General features: G+C 39.4%; 1 protein-coding gene across 1 annotated transcript in view; it reads left to right on the plus strand.

The window, feature by feature from the left end:
* Positions 1-25972, plus strand: part of agbl4 (AGBL carboxypeptidase 4) — a 357829-nt gene that overhangs the window by 129791 nt on the left and 202066 nt on the right. The window contains exon 4 of the mRNA XM_042006451.1: positions 10255-10349. Within this exon, the coding sequence (XP_041862385.1) occupies positions 10255-10349 (95 nt within the window). The remainder of the gene's footprint in view (positions 1-10254; positions 10350-25972) is intronic.

A 25972-nucleotide genomic window follows, 5' to 3' on the forward strand; every position in this document is an offset into this window, starting at 1 on the left:
TATTATTATTATTATTATTATTATTATTATTATTATTATTATTATTATTATTATTAGCTGGGATTTAAATGACAGTTTTGTTGTATGTATTTGTACTTGTGTTTGGAGGTATCGCAAATTCAAACAGTACAGTTTTAATTTGATATGATGCAGGAGCCAGCCATCGATAAGAAACAACATCACATGCTGATCAAACACATCTTTTCACACCAAATCATAAAAACACACACATTATGTATATTGAGCTATAAAGTTTTCACATAATGCAAAAGAAAAATAAAAGAATAAATTCATATTTTCATAAATTAAAGCAGAATATAATGTAGATCTTACTGCTATTTAGTGTCTCATAGATTTTTGAACTTATAATAACCAAGGTAGTACAGTCTGACTTTATGACTCTATCATAGTTACACAACAAATCTTTGGTAGGTGTGACAAAGTATTACTGTATCAATATTGACTTGATTGATATTTTCAAATTGGATCACTGAGGGCATTTATCGATCCAGATCAATGTAATCCGACCCTCCCCCGACTCAACACCCATCCACCCACCCACACACACCCCTCTCCAATATTGGCAGCCAGAAGCACAAAACAATGTTATCTTGAAGTTTTATGGTCATACAATAGGGGTTAATAGAAAAAGAGGAACACGTGAAGCATTGTATCAAGTGGAAACATAAGATAAGTTTTATATTTCAAACATGTTCATCGCTGTGATGGGAGCTGTTGGCATGGTGTTGATAAGTGGGGAACTGTGTGTTCAGAGAAGATGGTGTCTTATTACGAGGGAGATGACCACATGCCCTGTCAATTAAACTGACATAAAGTTTCTACATATCTGACAATCAGTGGCTGTCTAACCATGAAGCATTGTCCACATATTGACTCCAAAATGAACCCACACACACACAACAAGAGTGTGTGATCCTATTATGGTGCCTCAGTCTTGTCTATAGAATGTGCGTCAAGTGCCATAGTAATTAAAAGAGAGCAATAAAGACTTCTTTAGAGGTGAACTAATGTTTTCTCTCTGCTTCCACAGTAACAACATTGTGTGGGCTGCAAATGATCAATTGTTAATACTAGGCTAATATTTTTTCAATTACAGTGTTTATGTTTGCTTATGCGGTGGGGTGTGTGTGCCTCTATGTGTGACCTCCATCAGTGTCTCGAGGTTATTGGCCACTGCTGTCGCTCGGTAGAGAGAAGCCCTAATTAAAGAAGTTCCAGTTGTACATCGTCTTACAATGGAAGAGGGAGATTGCCTTTCAACTCGGTGCCCAATGCAGAATCTTCCTTCTCCTCTGGTTGAATAAAAGAGTCTGATACAAAAAGCCATGAATGCCTAAACCAAACAAAAGCTCTTTAAAAGACTGTCACCATGCTATCTGATATCTCCTGAAACAGCACTGCTTTGAATAAATCTTTTTCACTGAAGGAGGGAGAAGGAAATTAAAAGCTGACATTTAAAAGGCTGCTGCTAGGACTTGTGCCCCCCCTGGATCAATAGGAAGGTATCTCACAACTTCCTTCATATATTAGCTCACTTTTCCACAGGGCATGGCAGACTAAGTACATACAAACCAAAGCTACTTTTGGAATATTACTGTGTTGTTTTGTCAGTTCAATGTGTCTTGTGTGTCTAAGATAGACGACTGAGTAGATGGTATAGGTGGTGTAGTCTCCTTTGCAGTGTCTTTTTGTTTATATACCTCTAAATCATCTCACCTTCTTCCTCCTCTATGTGTCAGTACCTTGAGTTGACATTGTTCAGTTGTGGCCTAAAGTCTCTTCAACAACGTCCAGATGAGGGAAGAAAAAAGTGAAGGTGGCAAGGTAAAAAAGAGCAGAAATAGTAAGGTGTTGTGTTGTGTGTTGCTACTTTAAGCAACATTACTGTTATTCAGTTGTACCGGGTGACATTGTCAGCATGTGACTTTGTGAACAGTCTGTCAAGTAATGTATAACAGTCTTACTCAAGGTCATGCATGTACTCCCGAAGGAGTCATGCCTGTCCCCTTTCTCCCTGACACGCAAACATGTGTCCCGCTTTACACATACAAGACCCTGACCTCCGTCCTCTCCCACGGTACCTCAAAGTCTCCCTCTGTGTTGAGTTGTCAGAATGTTATTTCCACCTATCGCTGCCTTGTAACCTTCCTCACTGCCACTACACTTCACGGGAGCTTAGCCACAGCTGAGCTGCTTTGCCTGAGCCAGACTTTTTCACAATAGCACCCTTGGGAGTCACCCCAAACCCAATGACAAAGCCTCCCGTTCTTCCATGTCTGCTAAAAATAATAAATAGCAACATTTTCTAAAGGTTTGACAGCCTAATTTGACAATCATTACCCATATTTTGTATATTTAGTTGTAAAGGGCATCTATGTTAGCCTACCAGCCAATTGCCATATCAGTCTGAAAAAGAAGCTTCAACTTTGAGCCTTTATTTACAACTTAACTATGGCTTCTCTTGGTTATGCTCTCTGGAAGAACTATCAAATGCATATATAAAAACAGCTTTCTTCAGATCAGAAAACTGGCCAAGATCAAGCACATCCTTTCGAGAAAAGATTTTGAGACAGTGATCCATGCTTTCATCAAAAACATGGCTAGATTACTGAAACTCACTTTTTGTTGGTCTTTCTCAGTCATCCTTGTCCTGTTTCCGCCTGGTGCAAAACACTGCTGCATGCGTCTTAACAGGTATACAGAAGAGAGAACACATTTGTCCTGTTGTAGCTTCACTACACTGGGTGTCTATTATTTTTAGAGTTTATTAGAGTTTATTATAAAAATCTTTCATTTGTTTTGTTAACTCTCTGAGCTCTTGCATGTCCACTCCCCTTCCCGGTCGCTCAGGTCAGCTGACCAGCTGCTCCTGGAGGTGCCAAGGACTCAATGTAAGTTCAGAGTGGACAGAGCCTTTGTAGTGGCAGCTCCTCGGTTGCGGAGATGGCAGCATGTTAGAAAGGCATCCTCTCTTTCCATTTTTAAATCTCAAAACCCAGTTCTTTTCTTTAGCCTTGGACCCAGCGTGAGAGTTAATTTTATTATTATCATTTTAATATTATTATTGTTTTTTATATAGTTTTATCTTGTTTTTATTTTTTCAGTTTTGGTCTTATTTTACATTGTTTTATTTTATTCTTACATGTATTTTATGTCTTTTAAATGTTTTAGGCATTCTTATTGTTCAGCACTTTGGTCAGTAGCTACTGTTTTTAAGTGCTTTATAAATAAAGTTGGCTTGGCATCTTTAATGTGGTTATAAAATAGCAAAAGATACTGTGAGTCTCTTTTTTTTTATTAAACACCTGTTTGAAGGTAGCCAACTAGTACTGCATTAATAGAACAGGTTTTATCTTCATATGGAAAGGACAATAAATATATTGTTAAACAAATTTTAAAACAACAGACCACGTTGCATTAAACAGACTCAAGCTAAAACATACTTTATAAAACCATCCCTGAATCATGTCAAACTGCATGTATCATGATATCATCCATCAGGGAAATACACACTACTAATTTAATGTTATAGAACCGAGGGCACTGCTTACCCACTAGCTTAAATGATACAAAGTTAGCTACTGAAGTAGCAGCTACAGAGAACTGGTAGCTTCCAGTATCTATCCATTTTAAATGCAGTTTGCTAAAAAGTGTAACTGTTTGTCTGTTGATGTCATAGTGTTCATCTAACTTACACAATGTTATGCCATAAAAGATGCAGTGTGCATTAACACTACGATGACAGTAAACAGGAAGGCCCACCCATGTTCTTTGTATTCTTTTGGTCTGCTTTCACTACTCCTCCTTTATACTTTACTTATGCTCTTCAACATTCTAAAAAATCTCTGCTAATATTCAAAGAATACTTGATCATCAGCAAATTGTCTTTTTGACTACACATCACTGGAGCAGTTAAATGACAGATGTTGTCAAACGTCTTCTTTAACGGCATTAGTGACAATAGGTGAGCAGGAATGCAGCCTGATAAGCCAACATTTGACCTCCACATGGTGTCTGCTCCCTTTTAGGGATAGGAATCGAAAACCAGTTCCACTCAGGAGCTGGTTCCAAGTTTTCCATAGTATTGGAATCATGTGTCACTGGGCTTATCAATGCCTCTATCGGTGCTGACAGGTGCAGGCCAACTCACTGACTACAAATAAACTATGCTGGACATGCACATTTGTGTCAGCGATCCAGATCATGGCCACATTTCATAGAGAAACATTGACACAAGCTATGATGTCTGTATTGGAAAGACCAATAACAGTAACAGATAATAGGACAGACTTATATCCTTGCACACAGGAGTCCACAGCCTAATCACTACTCTGCTCCATGCTCCTTATGTGAGTATTTATTGGAGGTCTGCCTGATGGACAGCTGCAATATATATATATATATATATATATATATATATATATATATATTTCTTGTAATTCAGTCCAGTGGTCACATGAATGTAGTAACATCCTGCTATCTCTTCATCACTGATGAACTGTGAGTTTTCATCCTACTGGTGAAAATATTCCTGCTGTATCTCTGTCTGTAGGCTATTAACAGCTTGGTAATTTAGCAATTAGCTCACCTGTATCCACTGGTGAGTTTATGTGTTTCATGGAGACTTAAGTATTTTATTGCATTCTTGGTTGACTTAATGTAAACATCTAGAGTTTTTATATTAAGTTATGTATTATTTTCCCTTTTTCAGAGTAGATCTGTAGGTTTGGCATCCTTATCAGTTTTTTTTACATCAATTTGGTTGTCCATTTGTTTCCTAATAGAAAATTACATGCAGTTCATGTTTTTGCTAAATATGTTGGAATGGACCGTACTTCTTTGAAAAAGACAAATGACCATGACCAATTTAACAGTTTTTCTTATACACAATGGTATAATTCTCCATTATGCAACAGATGCTGAGCACCAAATTAGAATATGAGACTGTTGTGTAAAACCACTTTAAACCCGTTTACTCCGGGTCTTTGTTAAACCATCATAGCTATGTTGTGTGTGTATGTGGGTTTTATTCACAATTACAGTGACCATGTTTGCAGTACAGTGTTTTATTTTTATGTTTTTGCATTTGTCTTTGAACTGGACTCTGGGTGTCTGTGTATTGTGCTCTTGATGGTGTCAGTTAGCCTCAGGGCCTTAGGTAAGGGACACAATGTGAGTCAGTGATCAGACTGATCAAAGAAAACGACAAACAGGCTGAGCTGCCAGCAGCTATCCGTCAGCCGATCTCTTATGGCTGGACTGGACACACAGAGCTGCTTGCTTCAGTTATGCTGGAATGGAATCACAGTGTAACCAAGTGAAACCTCAGTGTGCTGATCATCACAAGTAACCTCAACTTATACTAATTATGTCACATAGCTTGAATGTTGCAGTTGTTTTAGACCAGTGAGTAACATTTCATTTTCAGTATTGAGGGCATTAGGATGTTTTAATGGATTAAAGTAAAAAAATAATAGTATAGAGAATGTAGTAATAAGTTTTTATTACTCTACTGGGAGAGTTTCTAGAGTAGATTCTGTGTTTTGCACAGTGAACATCAGCATATGGATACTTTCCTAAATTATTATATGATAATCGGCCTCAGTTATAGACCTCCTGGTAAAACTACATGCACTTGCATATAAACACACTACATTATAATTAGTAATTATAACTTAATATTCTTGTAATATTGTATTTATTACAGTGTTATAGTGTAACTGTATGAAAGATAATTTTATTTTTTTATTGAGTGACAAGTCTTTTAATAGTTAATGTGATGGCATTTCAACAATGAGTCAAAATACTCACAATTTATCTGGTTAAAAATACTATTTGGCTTGATAATTATTGGATTGATAATAATTAGGAATTTAATTAGGGTGGTTATCGCTTTAGTAACAGCTTTTTTATTCTTGGCATTAGTTTTCCCCCCAGCCGCCACTGCCCAAAGGACAAAGTTCTCATGCTTTCTGCAGAGGTCTTGGTCTACACATTTAGAATTTACACATTTAGTTCCTTTAATATTTTATCACGGCTTCTTCCAGGAAGGAATGCCATCTGGCCGCATGCGGATCGATGAAGCTCAAAAGGCAGTCTTTGGTCCTAAATGCAATCCTATCCCGAAGAAGCTCCAGCAAGGTTATTTTAGTGTCAGGTCCTGTGGCTGGCACCTTTGATTAAAGGTTAACAAAGAGGTTGAGATCACAAATTACTGGCTTAAACTGCCAGCTAAAATGTTTTGATTAAGATCTCTCTTAAATGCTGAAGCACAGCTCACAGCAGACATCTATTTGACATTTTTTCTTGGTATAAAAGTTTAAAAAGAGAAAAGGGCTACATTTAAGCTTTTTTGGTCTTTCAATTGCAAGGAAGTATTTCTTGAGTCATTGGTTTTGATCAACTACCTCATTAAGTTCCAGCAGATTCATTATAGTTATTTTCTGCTGTGAGAGAGTGAAAGTCTTACTTATTGCACCATTAAGATTCATTTACGTTTTGTATCTTGTGAGATTTTGTGATCCAAAGAAGGTTCAACTGCTTTAATACAGAAAAACAGCCAAATTTGTAAATATCCCTGCATATGGCAGAATCTCCATTAAAAGTGACATTTGCTGAAAAGTTTGCTTTATAGTTTTATTCATTTCTTAAGTATGTCTGTTGCCATCATAATGTATTTGTATGTGTGTGCATTAATGTTATGACACCACCTGTTCCAGTGTGCCATTTATCAGAGATGGGGACAGCGCAGGGTTTTGACACGCTCTGTTGACATGACAGCTTAGACATCATGGATGTTAATCTCTTCTAACTGCTCCCAACCTAATTAAATCTTCCAGGGTATCACACATGTACAGATACTTGCTGACACATTCACATGTGATGACTTCTAAATTGGTCTTGGCTGTGTCTAGGTTTTAACGATCTGGTGAATTGGCCCTGCAGCGGTTTGTTTGATTTGAAATCGGTGTGTGGGTCTCTCTGTGTGTTTGTGTGCGTGTGTGTGTAGGTGGGTGTGTGTGTGAGTGTGAGAGAGAACAAGAAATGGAATTAAGGTTATCGGCCAATTACACACACAAATATAAAAAAAACTGAACTTGTTTTTATCATTAGTTCATGATGTTTACATGCAAAGCTAATTGAGAAAACATGCTAGATACCATCATTTTCTGTGGTATGCACATACTGCTTCTGTAACATGGAATATCCTTTATATGATTTCTACATAGGGTTTTTTTTTGTGATTTTTAATATCCTGAAGGCAATGGACCTCATGTAGTTTCCATTCAGTTGTGCGTGGTTTTTTTAAATCACATAATTACATAAAAAATGAATGAACGAACGAACAAATGAATGAATGAATGAATTTATTATCATTGCACAACAATTACATCAGCAATCATTGGCAGTGAAATTCTTACATCCCAGGCTCACCTAACGATACTAAAAATAATATAAACCACAATAAAAATAGCCAAACACAAAAAGCAAGAATACTACAAATAAGTTATACAATAAAATATAAATAAAAGTTGAACTCTTGTGTCTGTTCAGTCTGAACTACATGAAAGTGTTGGTATAATCATGTCGTTCTATAGTTCTATAGTTTGATAGACTTCTTAATGTAATTTTGTCCTTCAGAACACTGACCTTGTACTCAAATAGTCCCTACTAGTGCACAATTTTATCCTTCTCTGTCTTAAACTTCACATCTGCTCTCAGATATATCCAACTTAACCTCTCCTTCTTGCTATCCAGGTGTTTCTGTTATCTGATCTCTTCCTTTACTTTTGCATTTTTGTGCCTCAAATGATGAACCAATAGCCAAGTCATTAGTTGTTTTTTTTTTGTTTTTTTGTTTAGTTTTGTTTTTAGTTTGCTTAAACATAAACTTATGAAACTACAATGGAGTCACATACATTTAGAGAGGCCTATTAGAAGCAGGCATCTTTTCTACCTTTGGATCTCTTAAGATTATCTACTGCACATGTAGATGAAATAGATTAAGTAAATTATTTATCAATGAACAGTTGTGTAATTGTTGGAAGTGATTCTTGTCAGTTCTTAGAATTAATAAAAATAATAATATTTTTTTACATTAATAACCCCAGTTGGGAAATTCGGGTCTGCATCTCTAGATGTACTCTAGATGTACAGCAGCGGGCTGCCATCTTTCAGTACCCGGGGAGCAGATGGGAGGGGTTAAGGGCCTTGCTCAAGGGCCCACTCTGTTGGCACAATGAGCAAAGCTACTGAAAACAAAGTGCTGTTGCTAAATCAACTTTAATAGCAGGTCCTGTAAAGATGAAGAACAACAATCCTCAGGCTTCTCTGATCCACAGAAGAACATTGTAGGTTGGTAAATGGTCAAGGATTTTCCTATCCTGCATTTAAGCATCTCAGAGCCCTTGTAATTGTTTTTAATCCGTTTAGTTTCAATTAAATCAGAGGGTCACAGAGGGAGACACCGTGTGCTTTCCTGCTTTCCTAATGTTTTTGTCCTGTACCTCTCCCTGCTGCCGATGGAGCTTCTATTTACTCTCTGTTCCTAGCAACAATAACTTTCCCCTATCCTTATGTATCTCTGTTGTGTAATTATTGTCTTGTTTTTTTTTTTTTTTGGTTCTCTGTGTGTTCTTGTTTCTACCTCACTACACCAACTCTTCTGCTACTTGACTGTCTCACCCTTGTTTTTGTGTATCATTGTGCCAGTGATTCAGTCTTCCATTTCCTCCTATTACCTGCAACTCTGTCATCTGTCAAGTCTTAGCTCCCTCTGAGTTAAACAGGCCGAACAAATAGATTACAAACTGTAGGTAGAGGGAATCTAAGGAAGAAGACAATCTGAATTTGTTGTGGATAAAGAATGAGGAAAGAGGCTGTGCAGTCAAAGAAAGCCAGTGGAGTCAGAGTAAGGCTGTATTTGCCTGAGGGGAAAAGGCTGAAAAGTAGCTCTTGCAACAGATGTGCAGGGCAGTAAAGTGTAATTGAAATGCCAGCAGCAATGGTCTTATCTCCCTGCTACAGGAGCCTGCTGCCAGTCTCAACATCAGTTAGATGTCATTTTACCTAAGTCTGAATCAGCCTGCCACAATCCGCAATCCCCATTCCTCTGATGCTAGGCAGGAGAAAAAGGCAGAAATGGATGAGGGGGAGGGAGAGGAGAAAGAAAAGGAGGGAGAGGAGGGTGGGGAGTCTGTAATAGGATTTCAGTAGCACCCAGTTAACTTCCACCACCTGGACTTAGTTGGTAATTTGATATGCCCCATCAATAGGATTCATTTACCCCACCACAGTATTACCATTGCCATTCATTTGACTTTTTTAAAAAAATATATTGATTCATTTCTCGCTCCACATTTTCACACTCATCCTGATCCTAATCATACTGGAGGTGGGAGGAAGGAAGGAGGGAAGAGCTGTTCCAGAATATTCGAGCTATAGAAAGTCTGCACACCAAAGGAGGTGGAAAGCCAGACACCGTGGCTGTCCTCTGCGCTCCAGGCAAAGCTTAATGTTTTTGGCCAGGCAGCTTCCCTATGGGGAGAACCATAATGTCCTCCCAGATTAGAGGCTGGCCCTCCTCTGAGCTGCTGCCTTTTATCGGGAACTTTGTTACCACAACATGGGATCATCCGCAGGACATTAAAGCTGCCTTATTTCCAAAGTGTAATCTTAATGTGACATGATTTGGTGTGTCGTCGGTTGTACATAGAGAGGTAGTGACAAGTTTTCTCCAGCATCTTCCACAGCTTATGGTTTATTTTCCATGTGACCTGTGAGGGAAATGACTAAAGGAAGCTTTTCTGTTCTCTTAAAAAGATAAAAGTGAAAAGGGTCACTTCTTACCTCAACCAAATAAAAAGAGCTGTGTGATGTTTTTATAGAGACACAATTATATACCAGGAGTAATCTGAAGTTTGATCACAGTTAAGTGTTTGGTTGTTAGAGCAAAACAAATGGAAACAGTTTTACATGTTTTCTCTTAAATGCTTTTTTTTTAAATGACTGCTGAAAAACAAGTTTGATATTTTCTGTTTGAATTAATGCTATTTGATCGTTGATTATTCAATTACTGTATTGATGGAAATCAATCCTAATGTTTATTAGCTAGTCATCTTCTGCCTGCTTCTGTTAACACACTGCTAAATGCATTTGTAACAGCATAAAAAATACCATGTGGTTACAAGTTGTTTACAAACCGTTTGATTGTGTGTAATGTTTATCTTTCAGAGGGTTATTTTCAATGTGGTGAACTTCTCAAAGACCAAGAGCCTGTACAGAGATGGCATGTCTCCTGTGGTTAAGTCTGCCAGCCGGCCGAAGTGGTAAGTGGCAGTAACATCACACTCTCCACTTTAAACTTAGTAGTTTTTCAAGCTTTTACGACCATTCTATATAGTATTCAATATAGTATTTTTTATCTTGGATTTCTATTCACCTGGAATACTGAATGCATTCTTAAACACTTTTTCCAACTTTGAAATACTTTCTGTATCTCCTTAGCAGTCAGCACACACATTTCCTAACACACACACTCATCCAGAGTGGATGCATCTGGGTGCATTAGCATGTGATCCATTGGTTGCAAGTATGATGGCTGTCTGATGTAATAACGCTTGACTGATGGATGCAGGAATGTGTGTGAGAGAGTATTTGTGGGAATGAATAGGTATGGCAGGAGGGAATGGGCAAGGCGCAGTGAGGTTGGGTGCGGCGTCTGCCAAGCAGGCTGGTGTATCCAGTGGGGCGGAGAACAGTGTAGCGTGATGAAGTGTTGCCGTCCAAGAGGAGCCCTGACATCTGTCATCAGTTGATGGAGGGCATCGGCAGAAACGGCAGGCATCTGCCACCCTGAGCTGTGTGCGTCTGCTGGCCTAGTGCCTGCACCAACCACACCGTAGCATGCTGGTCTCAGGCTAATGGGAGGAGACAATGGGCACGACACTGTTGACAGGATAGATGAACTGCTGTCTACACTGTAGCACAGTGCAAGGTGATGCAGCTCAACTCAACCACCCCTTGCTCTCTCTGCTTTGATTCTTTGTGGTCTAGTTGCAGCTGTCATGGTTGTACACATGGAGGTATAACTGTTTTTACAGTTTCAGAGCCTCATCTGGATGTTCCAACTTACCAACCTCTCAGTTACAGGGAAGCTTGCAAGTGCTTGCTTTGAAATTGATGCTATTTTTCAGGTGAGCGCAGTTAACTTTTTTCTTTTTTTATGTGACAAAGTAGCAGTACTTCTGTGTAATCAATGTCACAGTTTATGAAAAATTAACAGCTTCTGAGTAGTCTTGACTTCTAATCTGACATAATCTTAAGCCATTAAGAACACTGAACTCCTACTACTTTTCTTAATACACTAATCATCTAACCACGGACAAGTTTATGTTACCGTAAGCTGTTATAAATAGGTGTTTAAGTGACAGACATAGCAAGAGGTAATGTTGTTGAGCCCTGTCTCCTGTTTAACTGCTCTTCTGAGCAACATGCTTAATGTCTCGTGCACTTGTAAAGCCATTTTCAGCTGTTTAGGGCTTCCAATACTGCTGCGAATGTTGTTTGTGTCCCCACAAAGTGGTCAAGATGCTTTTAACACAACCTCCTCTATTTGACTTTCCATGAGCACAACAAAGCACCGACAGCTCCTAAAGTAGCAATCTTCTTTTTGACAGTTACAGATATGGAATAAATAAAAAAGGCAGGCTGGAGAGCTTCACCTGTCTGGGCCAAACTCACACAGGACAGGATGAAGAAAGCAAGTAGGGAGGGAGGAAGAGCCATAGAAACACACAGAGAAGGTGTAAGAGGAAAAACACAACGTACAAGACAGAGATTACTGAGACAGGTAGACAGGGAGGAGAAAACTAGGGAGAGTGAGCAGAAAAAAGATTGCTCCCCACTGCCCACCACCCCATGTCTGTATTTATCAAAAGAATCGTCAGTTTTAGCTCAGAAGTTGAAGCCTTTATCTCCCCGTGCAGGTGCCTTATGTCCTGGGGCCCCAGCATCTTTTGGTGCTGGAGGCTGCCGAGCCCGGCTGGCCTCTGCAAAGCTGGGAATCTCAGAGACAGACGACTAGCAGATTACAGTCCAGCAGGACATTCAGTGCTACAGGTAGAAAGATCCATCCTTTATCCCTCACTCAATCCCTTTATTCCCCTCCATCCCTCACTTCATGACTTCTCTGGCTGGGAGAGACCGGAGGTAACAGAAGCCTGGATTCACTGTTTCATTTCACATTTAAGCACAGACACAGCTTACATGTTGGATAACTAAAGCATCATGGGTAAGAATAGCTTTCTGAACTGCACAATAAATTATTGAGGGATTTGTCATGAGTGGATGAGTAATTATATCATTTATGTGTTTTTGCTGTAGAATAGCTAAATTTACAGCCTGACACAGAGAAACAGCTGGATATAAGCAGAGTATTTTCTCTGCACTAACAATACCATAATCATTAATCATTGTGACTACCCAAAATATCAATTTGCACTTTGAATTGGGAATTGACTTAACATTCAGAGTGAAAAAGAGCGTGAGAGTTTATGAGTCAGAAGAAAGAGAGTGAACCATATTTTCTTGTACCAGTCTATCGAACACAACAGCCCCCTCGGTGACAGTAGGTGCCATCTACACTCCCTGCGGTCTGCTAGTTGTTAGACTGCTAGAGCAAAGAATTGCTCAGCAGCCTTATTTCCCGAGATAAGCTAATTAGAAAGTCAGTGAGTGTAGTGTAATGCAGCAGTTGGAGGCCAGAATGCTGTGGGGTGGGGTAATGGCCAGCAGATGCCTCATGCAGAGTCCCATGTGGACCTGAATAAGATGAGAGGGCGCAGGATGACAGCACTGTGCAGACACCAATAGTCATTTTCAAGTTATTATATTAATAACTGTGTTTTTTTTATAAAGTGTTTTTAAATTTGTAAAATGTCTCAGTACTGTTGTTAAATATTTATGAGTCAAATGTCACTTTTTTTTTAAATGAACAATCCAGCCCTCATCCAGAAACATTAGTGCTTCTTTTTCCAAAGAATTACTCAATTAAGGGATTTATTATCAAAACAGATTGTTGATTAATTCTGTTTGGTTTTCCTATCTATTAGTGTAGTGAGTTTGATTGAGAATGCACCACAGCAAATAATATCTGATAGAGGTGAAAATCAGAATTTTGATCATGATTTTAAACTAATTTAGTAGAAAACTATTACAGTCTTGTCATGATGTTCATATCAAAGTCAGGAATCAACATGACCTTATGTTCCCAGAGATTTAAAAAAAAACAAAAACATTTAAAACAAGCATTACTAAATGTAAATTACATTTAAGGTGTATCAAATAGCATGGCACTGTTCCTAAAATGCCAAAATATCCTCTAAGATATAATAAATAAAGTAATGGTTAATTGTTATTGAGGAGCCTTATGGCCTGTGGGAGGAGGTTGTTTAGCAGTCTAGTGGTCCTGTATTTTAGGCTGCAGTATTGTATGTTGGGGCAGCAGCTAAAATAGTTTGTGGAAAAGGTGAGAGGGGCCCTTCATGATGATCAAGGCCCCAGTCCGTTAATCACAAATCCTACTACAGTATGATTTTGATTAGATTTGATGCAATAGCCAAAAATCAGTACAAAACAATATATCATGTTGAAACATCAATTCTACATTCTACGGAGTCTACAACCCACACAAGTGGCTCAGGTAGTGCAGCTCATCCAGGATGGCACATCAATGTGAGCTGTGGCAAGAAGGTTTGCTGTATCTGTCAGCATAGTGTCCAGAGCATGGAGGCGCTACCAGGAGACAGGCCAGTACATCAGGAGACGTGGAGGAGGCCATAGGAGGGCAACAACCCAGCAGCAGGACCGCTACCTCCGCCTTTGTGCAAGGAGGAACAGGAGCACTGCCAGAGCCCTGCAAAATGACCTCCAGCAGGCCACAAATGTGCATGTGTCTGCTCAAACGGTCAGAAACAGACTCCATGGGGGTAGTATGAGGGCCCGACGTCCACATGTGGGGGTTGTGCGTACAGCCCAACACCATGCAGGACGTTTGGCATTTGCCAGAGAACACCAAGATTGGTAACTTTGCCACTGGCACCCTATGCTATTAACAGATGAAAGCAGGTTCACACTGAGCACATGTGACAGAGTCTGGAGACGCCGTGGAGAACGTTCTGCTGCCTGCAACATCCTCCAGCATGACCAGTGTGGCGGTGGGTCAGTAATGATGTGGGGTGGCATTTTGTCGGGAGGCCGCACAGTCCTCCATGTGCTTGCCAGAGGTAGCCTGACAGCCATTGGGTACCAGGAAGAGATCCTCAGACCCCTTGTGAGACCTTATGCTGGTGCAGTTGGCCCTGGGTTCCTCCTAATGCAAGACAATGCTAGACTTCATGTGGCTGGAGTGTGTCAGCAGTTTCTGCAAGACGAAGGCATTGATGCTATGGACTGGTCCGCCCTTTCCCCAGACCTGAATCCAATTGAGCACATCTGGGACATCATGTCTCGCTCCATCCATCAACGCCACGTTGCACCACAGACTGTCCAGGAGTTGGCGGATGCCTTAGTCCAGGTCTGGGAGGAGATCCCTCAGGAGACCATCCGCCACCTCATCAGGAGCATGCCCAGGCGTGAGCCTCATTTTGACTTGTTTTAAGGACATTACATCAAAGTTGGATCAGTCTGCAGTGTGTTTTTTCACTTTAATTTTGAGTGTGACTCCAAATCCAGACCTCCATGGATTAATAAATGTGATTTCCATTGATAATTTTTGTGTAATTTTGTTGTCAGCACATTCAACTATGTAAAGAACAAAGTGTTTAATAAGAATATTTCACTCATTCTGATCTAGGATGTGTTATTTTAGTGTTCCCTTTATTTTTTGAGGAGTGTATTTCTACTTCTATACATTAAAGCAGGATATATTGTAGATTGACTTGTTCATCATAGAATCACTATCGATGTAGATCGAGGTTTTATGATCTAATACCTATGTAGATAAAACACAATGAAATCAGGAACATCCTTATTAGCTTTTACATTTATATTTGTATTATTTAACCTTTAAACAGGAAAACAAAAATAAATAAATAAATAAAACCCACACATTTGCATTTTTATATCTAATTTCTTTTGTTGCTCATGAAAATTTGTCATAAATTCCTTCACAATGTATGAAAACATTGTGATGTTTTGTGTCTTTTAATTAACTTTCCACTTCTAGTCAGTCAGTAGGTGTGTGGATAAAAATAGCCCCCTCTAGCTGAGCTAACAGATGAACAGTCAGAGTCGGAGGAAATTGGTTGCCAAACATCGCTTCTAAAGTTAGAAACAACCAACCTTGATCAAGGGTAAATGCTTTTTTTTTTTCTTCTTTCTCCCCGCTTTTTTGTAGACGGCAACAAATAAAACAGAAGACTGCTTTTCAAGCAGTTGTGCTCAGCTGCTAGTCTGACACATAGACATACAGTCAGTCGGATGGTGAGCCAGTGTGCAAGATTTTGTTTTTCTACTGAAATCCCTGCTGTAAGCATGTGATGCAACAGCAAAGTGAAATTCTATTTGGAGATGTCTGCCTCTCCGTCGAGGTGCATGTTTGCAGTAATTGTTCTGTCAATCAGCAATGCTCCGTCTTGCTTGTTTCCCGTCCTACCTGTTAAGTCCTGGCAGAGGGTGAGGGGTGAGAAGAGGTGAGTCAGAGGGTGGGGGAAAGTGGGAGGAAACACCCACTGCTCTATGTGGTTTGCCTTGCTCCTCTTTGGTTGTGTTTCCCCATGTTATCTCTTGAGGTCTTACTTGCTGCCTGTTATCCTCTTGTATCGTAATTCTCACCTATTTCTTATGTTACCTGTTCTAACTTAATCTCCTTTTTCCACAAGTTGACTCAAGAACTTGACACCACCTACAATGGTTGCTAACTTTTCTGTAAATGTGTAATGTGAAAATGAAGTGAATTTATAGTCTTGCATACCATTAGTCATTAAAAGGATGAAGTAAGGAGAACTCTAAGGTGATAATACTCTCTGGGCTTGAACCCCCTTTATATACATTAATAATTTCATGTGATCCTTTTTGATATCTCTAAACTTCTTATAACCAACGTAGAAAAGACTGTTGTTACAGGTTTCACTAATTTAAGGTTTGATAAACTGATTAAATGTATATTTAATTCAATGAAAATTACCCTGATTCTCAGTGGAAATGTTGGGAAGAATGAAAATAAACTCTACAACTCAGATGATGTACAAGACGAGCTTATGTTCTTTATTCATACGACCTGCAGTATGAGGGAAATTGCACTTGTCAGCCTCATAAAGAAACCTCTCACAGGCAGCAAATTAGAGTACTGAGAGAGATGGTTCCTCCTTAGAGGTTCAAGTGTCAGGCAACACACTGAAGATGGACAGGATGTAAAGGTTGAATGATAACTACAGCAGACCTTGCTGACTCCTAAGGTTCAACACTCCCCGTTTCTCTCCTCGTCTGCCACTGAGCCACTTGCACAATTAACCATGTGCCATGCCTTTTAATAATAGACATTTTAATTGTCGACAAATGAAGAGTGATGTAAAGTAGCTAATAGCTTGGGCTAATTAATAGGGGAATTGAACGCTTGTTAATTAAGGGCAAACAGGACAAGGACCGGCTCGGGTAATTTGAGCAATAAAACCGAGACTAACGACTGATTTCCAAACAGACCCGCTCATCTAAAACATCAAGCAAGCTCTGGTTCGCCTTTTGAAAACACTTGTAGCCCTGCCCCTATGCTAGACTTGATCACCCAATTCAATGGCCAGAGTCACACAGACACACATGCATAAAGTGTATACACAGTGGAAATATAAACAGGGGTGGCTTGGCTTCCTACATACAGCTTCCCAAAGATATGAAGTAAAAATACAAATCCTGACTATATAATGTCCTTAGAACATAATAACAAAGATTATTAGCCACAAGTGTCTAAGTGGCATGATATTGTGCTACTTAGTACTACTGTGCTACTTAGAAATGAACCGTGGCTGTACACATCCAGAAACCAGGGGATAGTTTCTGTCTTTACCGTCTGTCACATCCATGTTTCTCGGATTCAAAGCTTCGTTGCAATGTTCTTCACTAAGATAATTTTTATTGCACCGATACCAGGCCTGAGGGTTTTGTCTCGGTGAGGGCAGCCTGAGATAATTTAAAACAGAGACTATGTTTGGTACTGTCTCACGGCTCTCACACCCATTATGAAGTGTGAACTGCAGCAATCATTTGGCCTTGCGTGAGCCTTCATATAAGATCCTAAGATTGAAAAAATATATATTACATATGATGTTCCTACTCTGTCAACATTACTGCAATAAAGGAGATCTTTTAATAAAAACAAAGCACATAAGTAAGCAAAAGACTTGATTATCTGTCACTGGCTTGTCCTCTAAGAGGCAATGGACAGATGTTTTTAATCTAAGTGAATATTTGGAGGAGGAAGAGGAAACTTCCTTATATACTGTGGCATTCATGTTCATGCTGCAGTCACTTCACTTTCCACCTCTGTCTAGTTTGTTTTAAAAACTTATGGTAGGAAAATTATCACAAAAGTCTCCTATTAAATGAAATGGTACTTTGTCTCACTTTTACTTTTCTGTTCTATCAGGGGTTATGTGTTCTTTTGGGCAGGGTGAGTTGGAAAACAGAGAGGGATAGAGAATAAGAGATGGAGAAGCTCCAGCTGTAGCAATCAACAGCTTGTGCAGCTTCCTTGTTCACAGAAACTCATTAGTATGCTGCCAGAGGTAGTGAAAGGGGATTATGTGAGGGAAATAATAGGACAAAATGTAGCAAATAGATTAATAATCTTTTGGATGATAAGGATGTGTATAAGAGTTTTGTGTGTCTGTGAGTGTGCATACACATGTGCTATTTGACAAGGAGGTGTGAGTGTATTACAGCAGAGAGGCATCTTGCCTCTGACTCTCTATTCAACCCACAAAATGACTTACCTGGACAGTTTTATGTTTGCCTGGAGGAGAATTAAAAAGCCACTTCATTTCCTTTTTTTACAGGCTGGGTACGCATGTCAGCACAGTCCTCCCTGAAAGCGCTCTAATCTAAATGCTTTTGTCAAGGGAGATTTGGTAGATTGCAGTAGGCAGAGGTACAAATTGGTTGTGTCATCTTATAATGAACTAGGTGAGGCGTTGCAGTTTTTCTGCAGCCAACAGCCCCCTGATTACTGTACTGTAAGTCACTGTTGCCTTTAGTATTGCGGGTAGAAGACCTCACCTTCACCCCGCCTTGTTTAGGAAGCCTGATATCACGAGCACTGCAAAATGTTTTGTTGTAGTAAGCCCAGTCTGACACCAGGCATTTTCTTCAGCAGCTCCTCCAGCTTTTTTACACACATGTAGTGTAGGTCTGAGCTGGATTTACATTACATGTATAGTCGCCACACCTGCATGATGTACAGAATACCTGCAAATGTTTTTGGTGTTGATGCTTGGCTATGGGCTGTTTAAAGTGTGTTCTGCACCATGACACACTGACCACTTCACTTAAATGATTAAGGGTACCAGAAAACCCTGATCCTTTTATATTTGTTGGGTTTGTCTGCTCTGTTGCAGCCAAAAAAATTGGATGCTACATAGTTAATCACTAAAATCAGAGCTAAGATTCAATTTGAAATTAAACAAGGCAGCGTGTGCATGTGTTTGTGTGTGTGTGTGTGTGTGTGTGGCAGGCACTGCAATAAATTCAAGTGGCTCTGCAAAGTCAACACTGCTTTAGAACTGGTTCCAGTTTCCAGTTCCAAACAAGCCTCTTTGAGAATGGATTCCTGAAAAAAAATCCCTCTTCTTGCCTGACTGCATTTTCCTTTCCTCAATGAAATTCTCAATTTGCTCTTGTTGATACATCAACACTCTGTGGAGATAGCTCTCTGAGAGAATGAATACACCATGCATTCTCCATTAGCTCCTAGCTGATCCATTGTCTTAGCTAGCTGTCATTTCAGCACCCTCCTCTATTACCTTTTCCGTTTATTTAAATATGTTCTTTTTATTGTGTGCTTTTTCATCAAGACACATCTATTGCACTTACGTAAATATTTTATTGAAATGAGTATCTTCTTTCTGCTTCTTAAATGTGTCTGGGTGTCAGATGAGAAGTGGTGAACTGACGTGAGATTTTTGGGTGATTGGACTATCTCACAACTCATAGCTGCAATGTCATTACAACAACAGAATTGAAGTTACAAGAGGGAAACATGTAAGATGAAAAAGAGAGGTAGAATTACTCTCACTGGTCACTTTATTAGGTACACCTTGTTAGTACTTGCCTTTAGAACTGCTTTTAATTTCATGGCATAGATTCAACAAGGTGTTAAAACTTTGGTCCATATTGACATCATAGCATTACACAGTTGCTGTAGATTTGTTGGCTGCACATTCATGATGAGAATATCCTTTTCCAACACATCCCAAAGGTACTCTATTGGACTGAGATCTGAAAACATCATCTTAACAACTGAGAGGCAGCAGACAGTTTGACACAAGAAATACTAGAAATGTATAACTTATGGTCACTCTATCCTGGTAGAGTATCTCTTGATGGAAAGTTCTTCAGACACTCACTTTCCAGCAATACCGTCGCTGAATGCCTAATACATTGAATCAGATGAGCTACATCACCAGAAGATCACTCTGGGTGCCACTCCTGTCGGCTTAGAATTCTATTCAATAGTCATTTAGCAAATGCTTTTCCCCAAAGGAACTTACATCTGAAGGTTGTTAGGCAGTAGCATTAAGGGTCTTGCTTAAGGACCCAATTGGAAGGTGTTAATATTCATCCCCTGCATGGTAAACAGATGCCCTGCCAACTGAGCTGTCTGCTGCAGCAATGTAAACTGAGACCACAGTTTTTAGAGGCTCACCAAAATTGGACAATGGAAGATAAATGTTGCCTGGTCTTCTCCAAGCAGTCTGCCCATTCTCCTCTGACCTCTGACATCAACAAGGCACTTTCATCCAGAAAAATACTTCTCACTGGATAATCTTTCTTTTTCACACTAGAGATGATTGTGTGTGAAAATCCCAGTAGATCAGCAGCAGAGATGTTCCCAAGTCCTTTTTTGCAAGTCCAAGTCAAACCACAAGTCACTTTTAGTTGTAATGGGCAGAAGACAGAACAAAACCACCGGAAATTGCAGGGGCAGTACTGAGCAGAATAGCTGACATGCGACCAAGGTAAGAAACAAACCAGAGGAGAAGAGTTAGGAAGGGAACAAAAAAGCAGAAGAAGAATGAAAATGAATACAACAACTGTACAATTTGCGCAAGCTTTTGATAAAGGACAATATGAGAGTGTTCAGGGCATGTTGGGCAGTTGGAAACAACTTTTTAGTGATGCACTACCGCTGCCAAACAGTGTCTGAAACCAACATTTGACTCGCGAAGTGAACTCTGAACTTAGCACTGCCCACTAGTGGAGGAATTGACTTAACAACCACAGCCATGCAAAACACGCATAGAAGTATGAAGACAGCAACGTATGACAATGTTTGAAATGGATGTCGCTATTTACATACGTAAGGGAAAATAACGGTTGATGGAATAATGATTTATTTACTCTTCATTTTTAGCACGATCTGCAATGGTCCTCAATAATTTGTCTATTTCATATATACTTCATATTACACCAGGAATTTATATATATGGAATGGAAATTATTGCACCTCTGCATGCATTATCACTATTTGTTCTATCTTCTCATGTATTGTAGCTACTATCCAAACCCTTTGGTGCAAACGTTTGTGATCAGAGAACTCATCAAATTGTGAAAAGCAAGTATCTGAAGAAGTTTTCAGCTTTCAACAAGATATTTCTTGGGTCAAACTTGCTGTAACCTCTCAGTCGTTGGACAGGCTGGTTGTGGAGGTGATGTTTCAATATGTCTCTTAGACCATTTGTAAAAGGGCCATAAAAATTTCCCCTGTACTTGTGTCCACATCACAATGCCACATAAAAGCTTAAGCTGACAGCTCAAACTTCAGTACACCAGCTAAGATTTTGTATTCCTATAGAGAGCACTTCCACCCTGCCAAGTATGTGTGTGTGTGCATGTGTATGTGTGCTTTTGCCTGGGTGACTCTGGGTGTGTGCACATGTGCCCATGGCTTCCTCTGTGAATGTGTACATCTGTTTGTACTCGCTTGTGTTTGTGTTTGTCAGCAAGTTTGTTGACAACACTGTAGGACATCAGGGTGGGATTGCTCTGTCTGTGAGGAAACAGCTCATCTGAATATAGATGGGTCCCATCTGGAGGTGGTTGGCTTTGGCCCTTCATAATTTTGTAAGCAGCTAAGCATCTGGGGCTCGCTAATGAAACTAAAAGCACAGGCAAAGGCCGTGGGCTACCGCAGGCTGCCTGTAGCTGATAGGAATGGAAGGAGGAGGATAGAATTAAGGAAGAGTGCAAGAATGGATGGAGGGAGTCATGAGCCAGGAGGAAAAAGTGTGCTGAGAATATTGGATGTCTTAAAGAGACCTAGATGACTCCTTTGAGACAACAGGCAAGAAAGCCAAGTAGGCCATTAGAAAACTGAGCCATAAAATGAAGACAGTGGTGTCTTTATTGTGGCCCATTAACTCAGATGTTCATGTGGAGATAGCTGCACTGTGTGCCACTGTAATGAGCAATACAACGATTCCCCAGCACAGAATGATTCATTGTTAAAGAACTCTGGTTAAGCAGAATTAACAAACATCAGCTTTTGAGAGATGTTTTTTTTTAACCAAAAATATTTTACCCAAATTTTATGCCTGGTTCCGAGTTAAATCTGAGTGTGATCTTCTCTTGTCACGTTTATCTTCTTGTTTTTTTATATAAAACAGTAGAAAATTGAAATAAAAAGAAAATACTTTCTTCTCCTAATCATTAATGAAGCAAGAGGTTTAATGCAGAGATATATACTTCTTTCTGTTTTTCTTGGCAACATTTCTCTGAAGCCTGATTTTTTAGATTAGATTTTTTTTAAGCACTTGCTCCACATTCTCTTGCCTTTACTCCAGTAAAGTGGATGACCCAGAGCAACTCTGCCATCCACAGTGGCTACTTCTTGAGCTTAGGGAATGGAAAGCCATAGGCCCTTTTTCTTAAACTTTATTATTATAGTGGCTTTATTCCTCTGTCAGCCTGATTTCCCAATGGCAATGAAATGAAAAAGCAATTGGTTCTCCTTTTTATTACTGTCATCTTTGTTTTCGGACCTAGACAGTAAAAATTGCCTGATATCAGAGAGTTGCACTTTTACCCCCCATTTGAAGTCAGAGGGAAGAAAAACTATAACAGGGAAAATAACAATCAGGATCATAAAAAAATGACCTGTCAAAATGAACGTGGTGTCTCAAACTGGAAGGCCGCCAGCATGCCGACACCCACCAGTTGTTTACGACTGGATGAGTCAGTAAGAGTCTGATGGTGGCCTTCACTCTCTGCCAACTCCCACAGTCAAGGAAAAGATGCTTTAGAGGAGATTAGGATCACACACAGTGGGGGGAGAGGAATGCAGAGAGAGGAGGCAGAGGTGGAGGGTGACATAAGAGGGGTGGATGTTTAGAGAAAGAAGAAAGGAATGTTTGCAAGAAATGTAGGACTTTAGGGGATAAATAGGTGGAGAGGAAGAGGAGGAGGACTCCAATGAGATTCCTACTAACCCATATGGAGACATGCTGACAGGGGATCAGACTTCTCATGCCTCATTCTCAAATCATTTATTCATCTGCTTCATTAAAGGAGAATGACAGGGCTACTTAAGGACCCCCAGGTCACTCATTGCTCTCAGTCATCACTATTCTTAATGAAAGCCGTCACTGTGTGTGGAGTCAGCGGTTTATGGCTGGTAACACTCTCAATTATGAGGACAACTTGGCATAAACAACTTGCTACATTTACACCATTTAATTGTGACTCATTCTACTGCATTTCTTTGTCATGTTACATTCTAGTCTAAATTAGCTTTTTGGTGCATTGATACCATAGTACTGCTAATCAAATAGAGTGACATAAAATGGTGAATGTAAAATCTGTATTGCTTTCATAAAGACACTTCCAGTCTGATCAGTATCTTGTGCTTATTTTACTTAATCTAACTCCAGAAACAGCAGCAGACAGTACAACACCACAGTGACTGCCCTCTGGACCTCCACACGTGTAATTATAATCGAGAAAGATAATTAAAGAGGCGGAGAAAAAGACAGATCTGTTCATTTGGTGAACAATGCTGTCCAATCTACTCATGTGAATTCTGGTTTCTGAATTATCATCTGATGTTTTGGTGCAATCAGCAAGAAGGCTTCCTGCACCATTTGAAAAGCATAAATGTCAACACACAAATTTCTAATTTAGTTAAAAAACAAAAAATAATGACACCATGATATATAGAAACAAATTGCAGCTCTCACAGATTTTACCAATTCACCATCTGTTACTCTTCGATGAGAGGTGTAATCTGTCACAAAGTTTAGAATCCTGGACATACTTTGTGTTTTCATGTCATGTCATTGACTTTTCCTTTTTTTTTTTTTGTTATTATTTATTTTATAATTAAGGAACGTCAAGAACTGGCTGCAGTATGTTAGTAATGCAAAGAACAGGCAGAACAAACTCACTGAAATACTCCATAGCAGTGTTCTAGCACTTTCACTGTTTTCCTAAGATCATAGTTTCCTACAACTGAGTATGTTTTCATATTATTCCCACAAACATCCCTTTACTACACACACTGGCATAGTCAAACTATCAGGCACAGAATCTGCAGGTGGAGGCCGTTTGAACGCCGTCAGGAAAAGTTGTTTTCCAGTTTTAGTGTCTCGCTCAGCTAATCCACACGTTCTGGTGATTCCATCTGGAAATGAATCAGCATGGCCGAAGCATTTTCACATACATATTCCAAACAATTAAGTGGTATCATCTGCTTAGCTGTTGTGAACAATGCTGTTGCTGATATTTCTTATGAATCCTGGTAAAATGATCCAGGTGGAAATCACACGTGATTTTTAGTTTCATCAGTCTTTGTACAGCTGTGCGGCATGATGGGATGAGTAGATGTGCCATTACATCTCTATCATAGAGCACTATGAATAAAATATTTACTTTTTTACTCCAGGTGATTAAAATAACTATGATCTAAATAACATCTTTACAGTCAAGTGTAGTCCCTGATGATGGGCACGTGAGCATGCAGACTCATACTCTTTTAGAGAAGATCGAGTTAGAAACAGAGATTGAGATTTTATAGAGTAAAAGCAGTGATGCATTCTGTTCAGCCAGCTGTAAAAATGAATGAATATAAAAATGAAAATATGAAATTGAAAATATTTAAAAATATTTTTGATGCATTCAAGGAGAAGATCAGGGTTCAAATGCTTTTTGATGCAGGACTCAGCCTTTAAATATTAAAATGCATATACATGTAATAGCACACAGACTGCTCCAGATGGAATTACTACTAAAGACAGCATTTATCCTTAAAGACTTTATGTCCTTAAAGACATTATGTCATATGGCCCTGGTTTCCTCCTTCTCCAGTAATGATGAGGACACTACTTTGAAATTCACCAGCTCCATGAATATCAGCATCTCAGTATATAAAGCAGATAATGTTAAACCCTTGTGTCTGGTGATTGTATCTTTGCAACTGTGGACTAAATGCAGGTGAATCGATATATTCAGTGTTGTACAACGTTGTGCTCATATGTTGTGTTGTGTATGTTGTGGTCAAACATCTCCACTTTGGTCTGGTCCGTCCATAGTACATTTTTCCACAAGTCCAGAAGCAAGTCTAAGCTGTGGTGTAGACTGATGGAGTCCAAATTGTTTGGAAATGGTCTTAAAAGCTTCCCCAGATTGATGAAAAGCTGCAGTTGGTTTTCAGTGATCATTTCTGTCTTTCCTCTTTGGCATTGTGACAATACACATCAAAATGTTTCAAGCATGTCCAGACTACGCCGGAATTTTGGCAAACACATTTTTTTAGCATTTTGCATTTTGTACACATGCAAATGTAGTTTTGGGGAACTAAAAGTGGGTTTTTAGGAAAACTGTGACTATTTTTGGATAATCCAACAAATTACTTGTATACAGAATAAGTGGTGTTTTTTGCTTGCAGCATGTTTGCATAAAAATATACAGTTAGTTACTGAATATATGTAATAAAGACCCTACAATGAGGACAGTGTTGCATAAAATAACACTGCCACAACAAGGAAAGAGCTGAATTTGCTGTAAATGCTAAGGTTTTGTCAGTCTTTTAATTGCCCAACATGGCTGTACAAGCAGAGACTAACTCATCATCTTTTGGTTTGGGTCCAGGCAGGATTTCAATTATGATTGATGTTTTCACTTGGACAGAAACTTCTTTTTAAAACAGTGTTATGTGGAATTGATTATTTAGGGTAGCGGTCACTAACAAGTTGACCGTGGTCCAGACCCAGAACCTGTCCCATATGGACCTGGTGTTAAAATATAAAATGTGATGGGGTGCTTTTACTTAAATTGGCGCAGCTTTTGCACTCTTCTCTGTAGCAGTCAGGAAACACACGGACCAATTGCACGTGAGGTAAGCCATCCCAGGTGATGCCAATCAGTGTGTGAGGCTCCCAGCATGGCGGTAAACTGTCAGATCAAACAAAGCAAGGAATAAAGACGACTGTGCCGGAGAAAGACAGCAGTGTTGCTAAATCTGCCCGTTATCAGCAACTTCGGGCTTGTTTTTCTGTAAAGTCTCTTTCAAATATCATCAGTTGCCAGTTTTTGGGCATGCTTTTGTAGTGTAGTTGCATAGTTGGGCAGCTCCTGTTATGAAGCCCCCCTGATTCTCCCTACCCACATGCACGTTCAACTTCCCGTGACACAGCAATAAATAGGATATATCCACATCCACAAAAAGATGTAACTGAGTTTTTTTTTT

The sequence above is a fragment of the Melanotaenia boesemani genome, chromosome 14, assembly GCF_017639745.1.
Source record: "Melanotaenia boesemani isolate fMelBoe1 chromosome 14, fMelBoe1.pri, whole genome shotgun sequence".
Lineage (NCBI taxonomy): Eukaryota > Metazoa > Chordata > Actinopteri > Atheriniformes > Melanotaeniidae > Melanotaenia > Melanotaenia boesemani.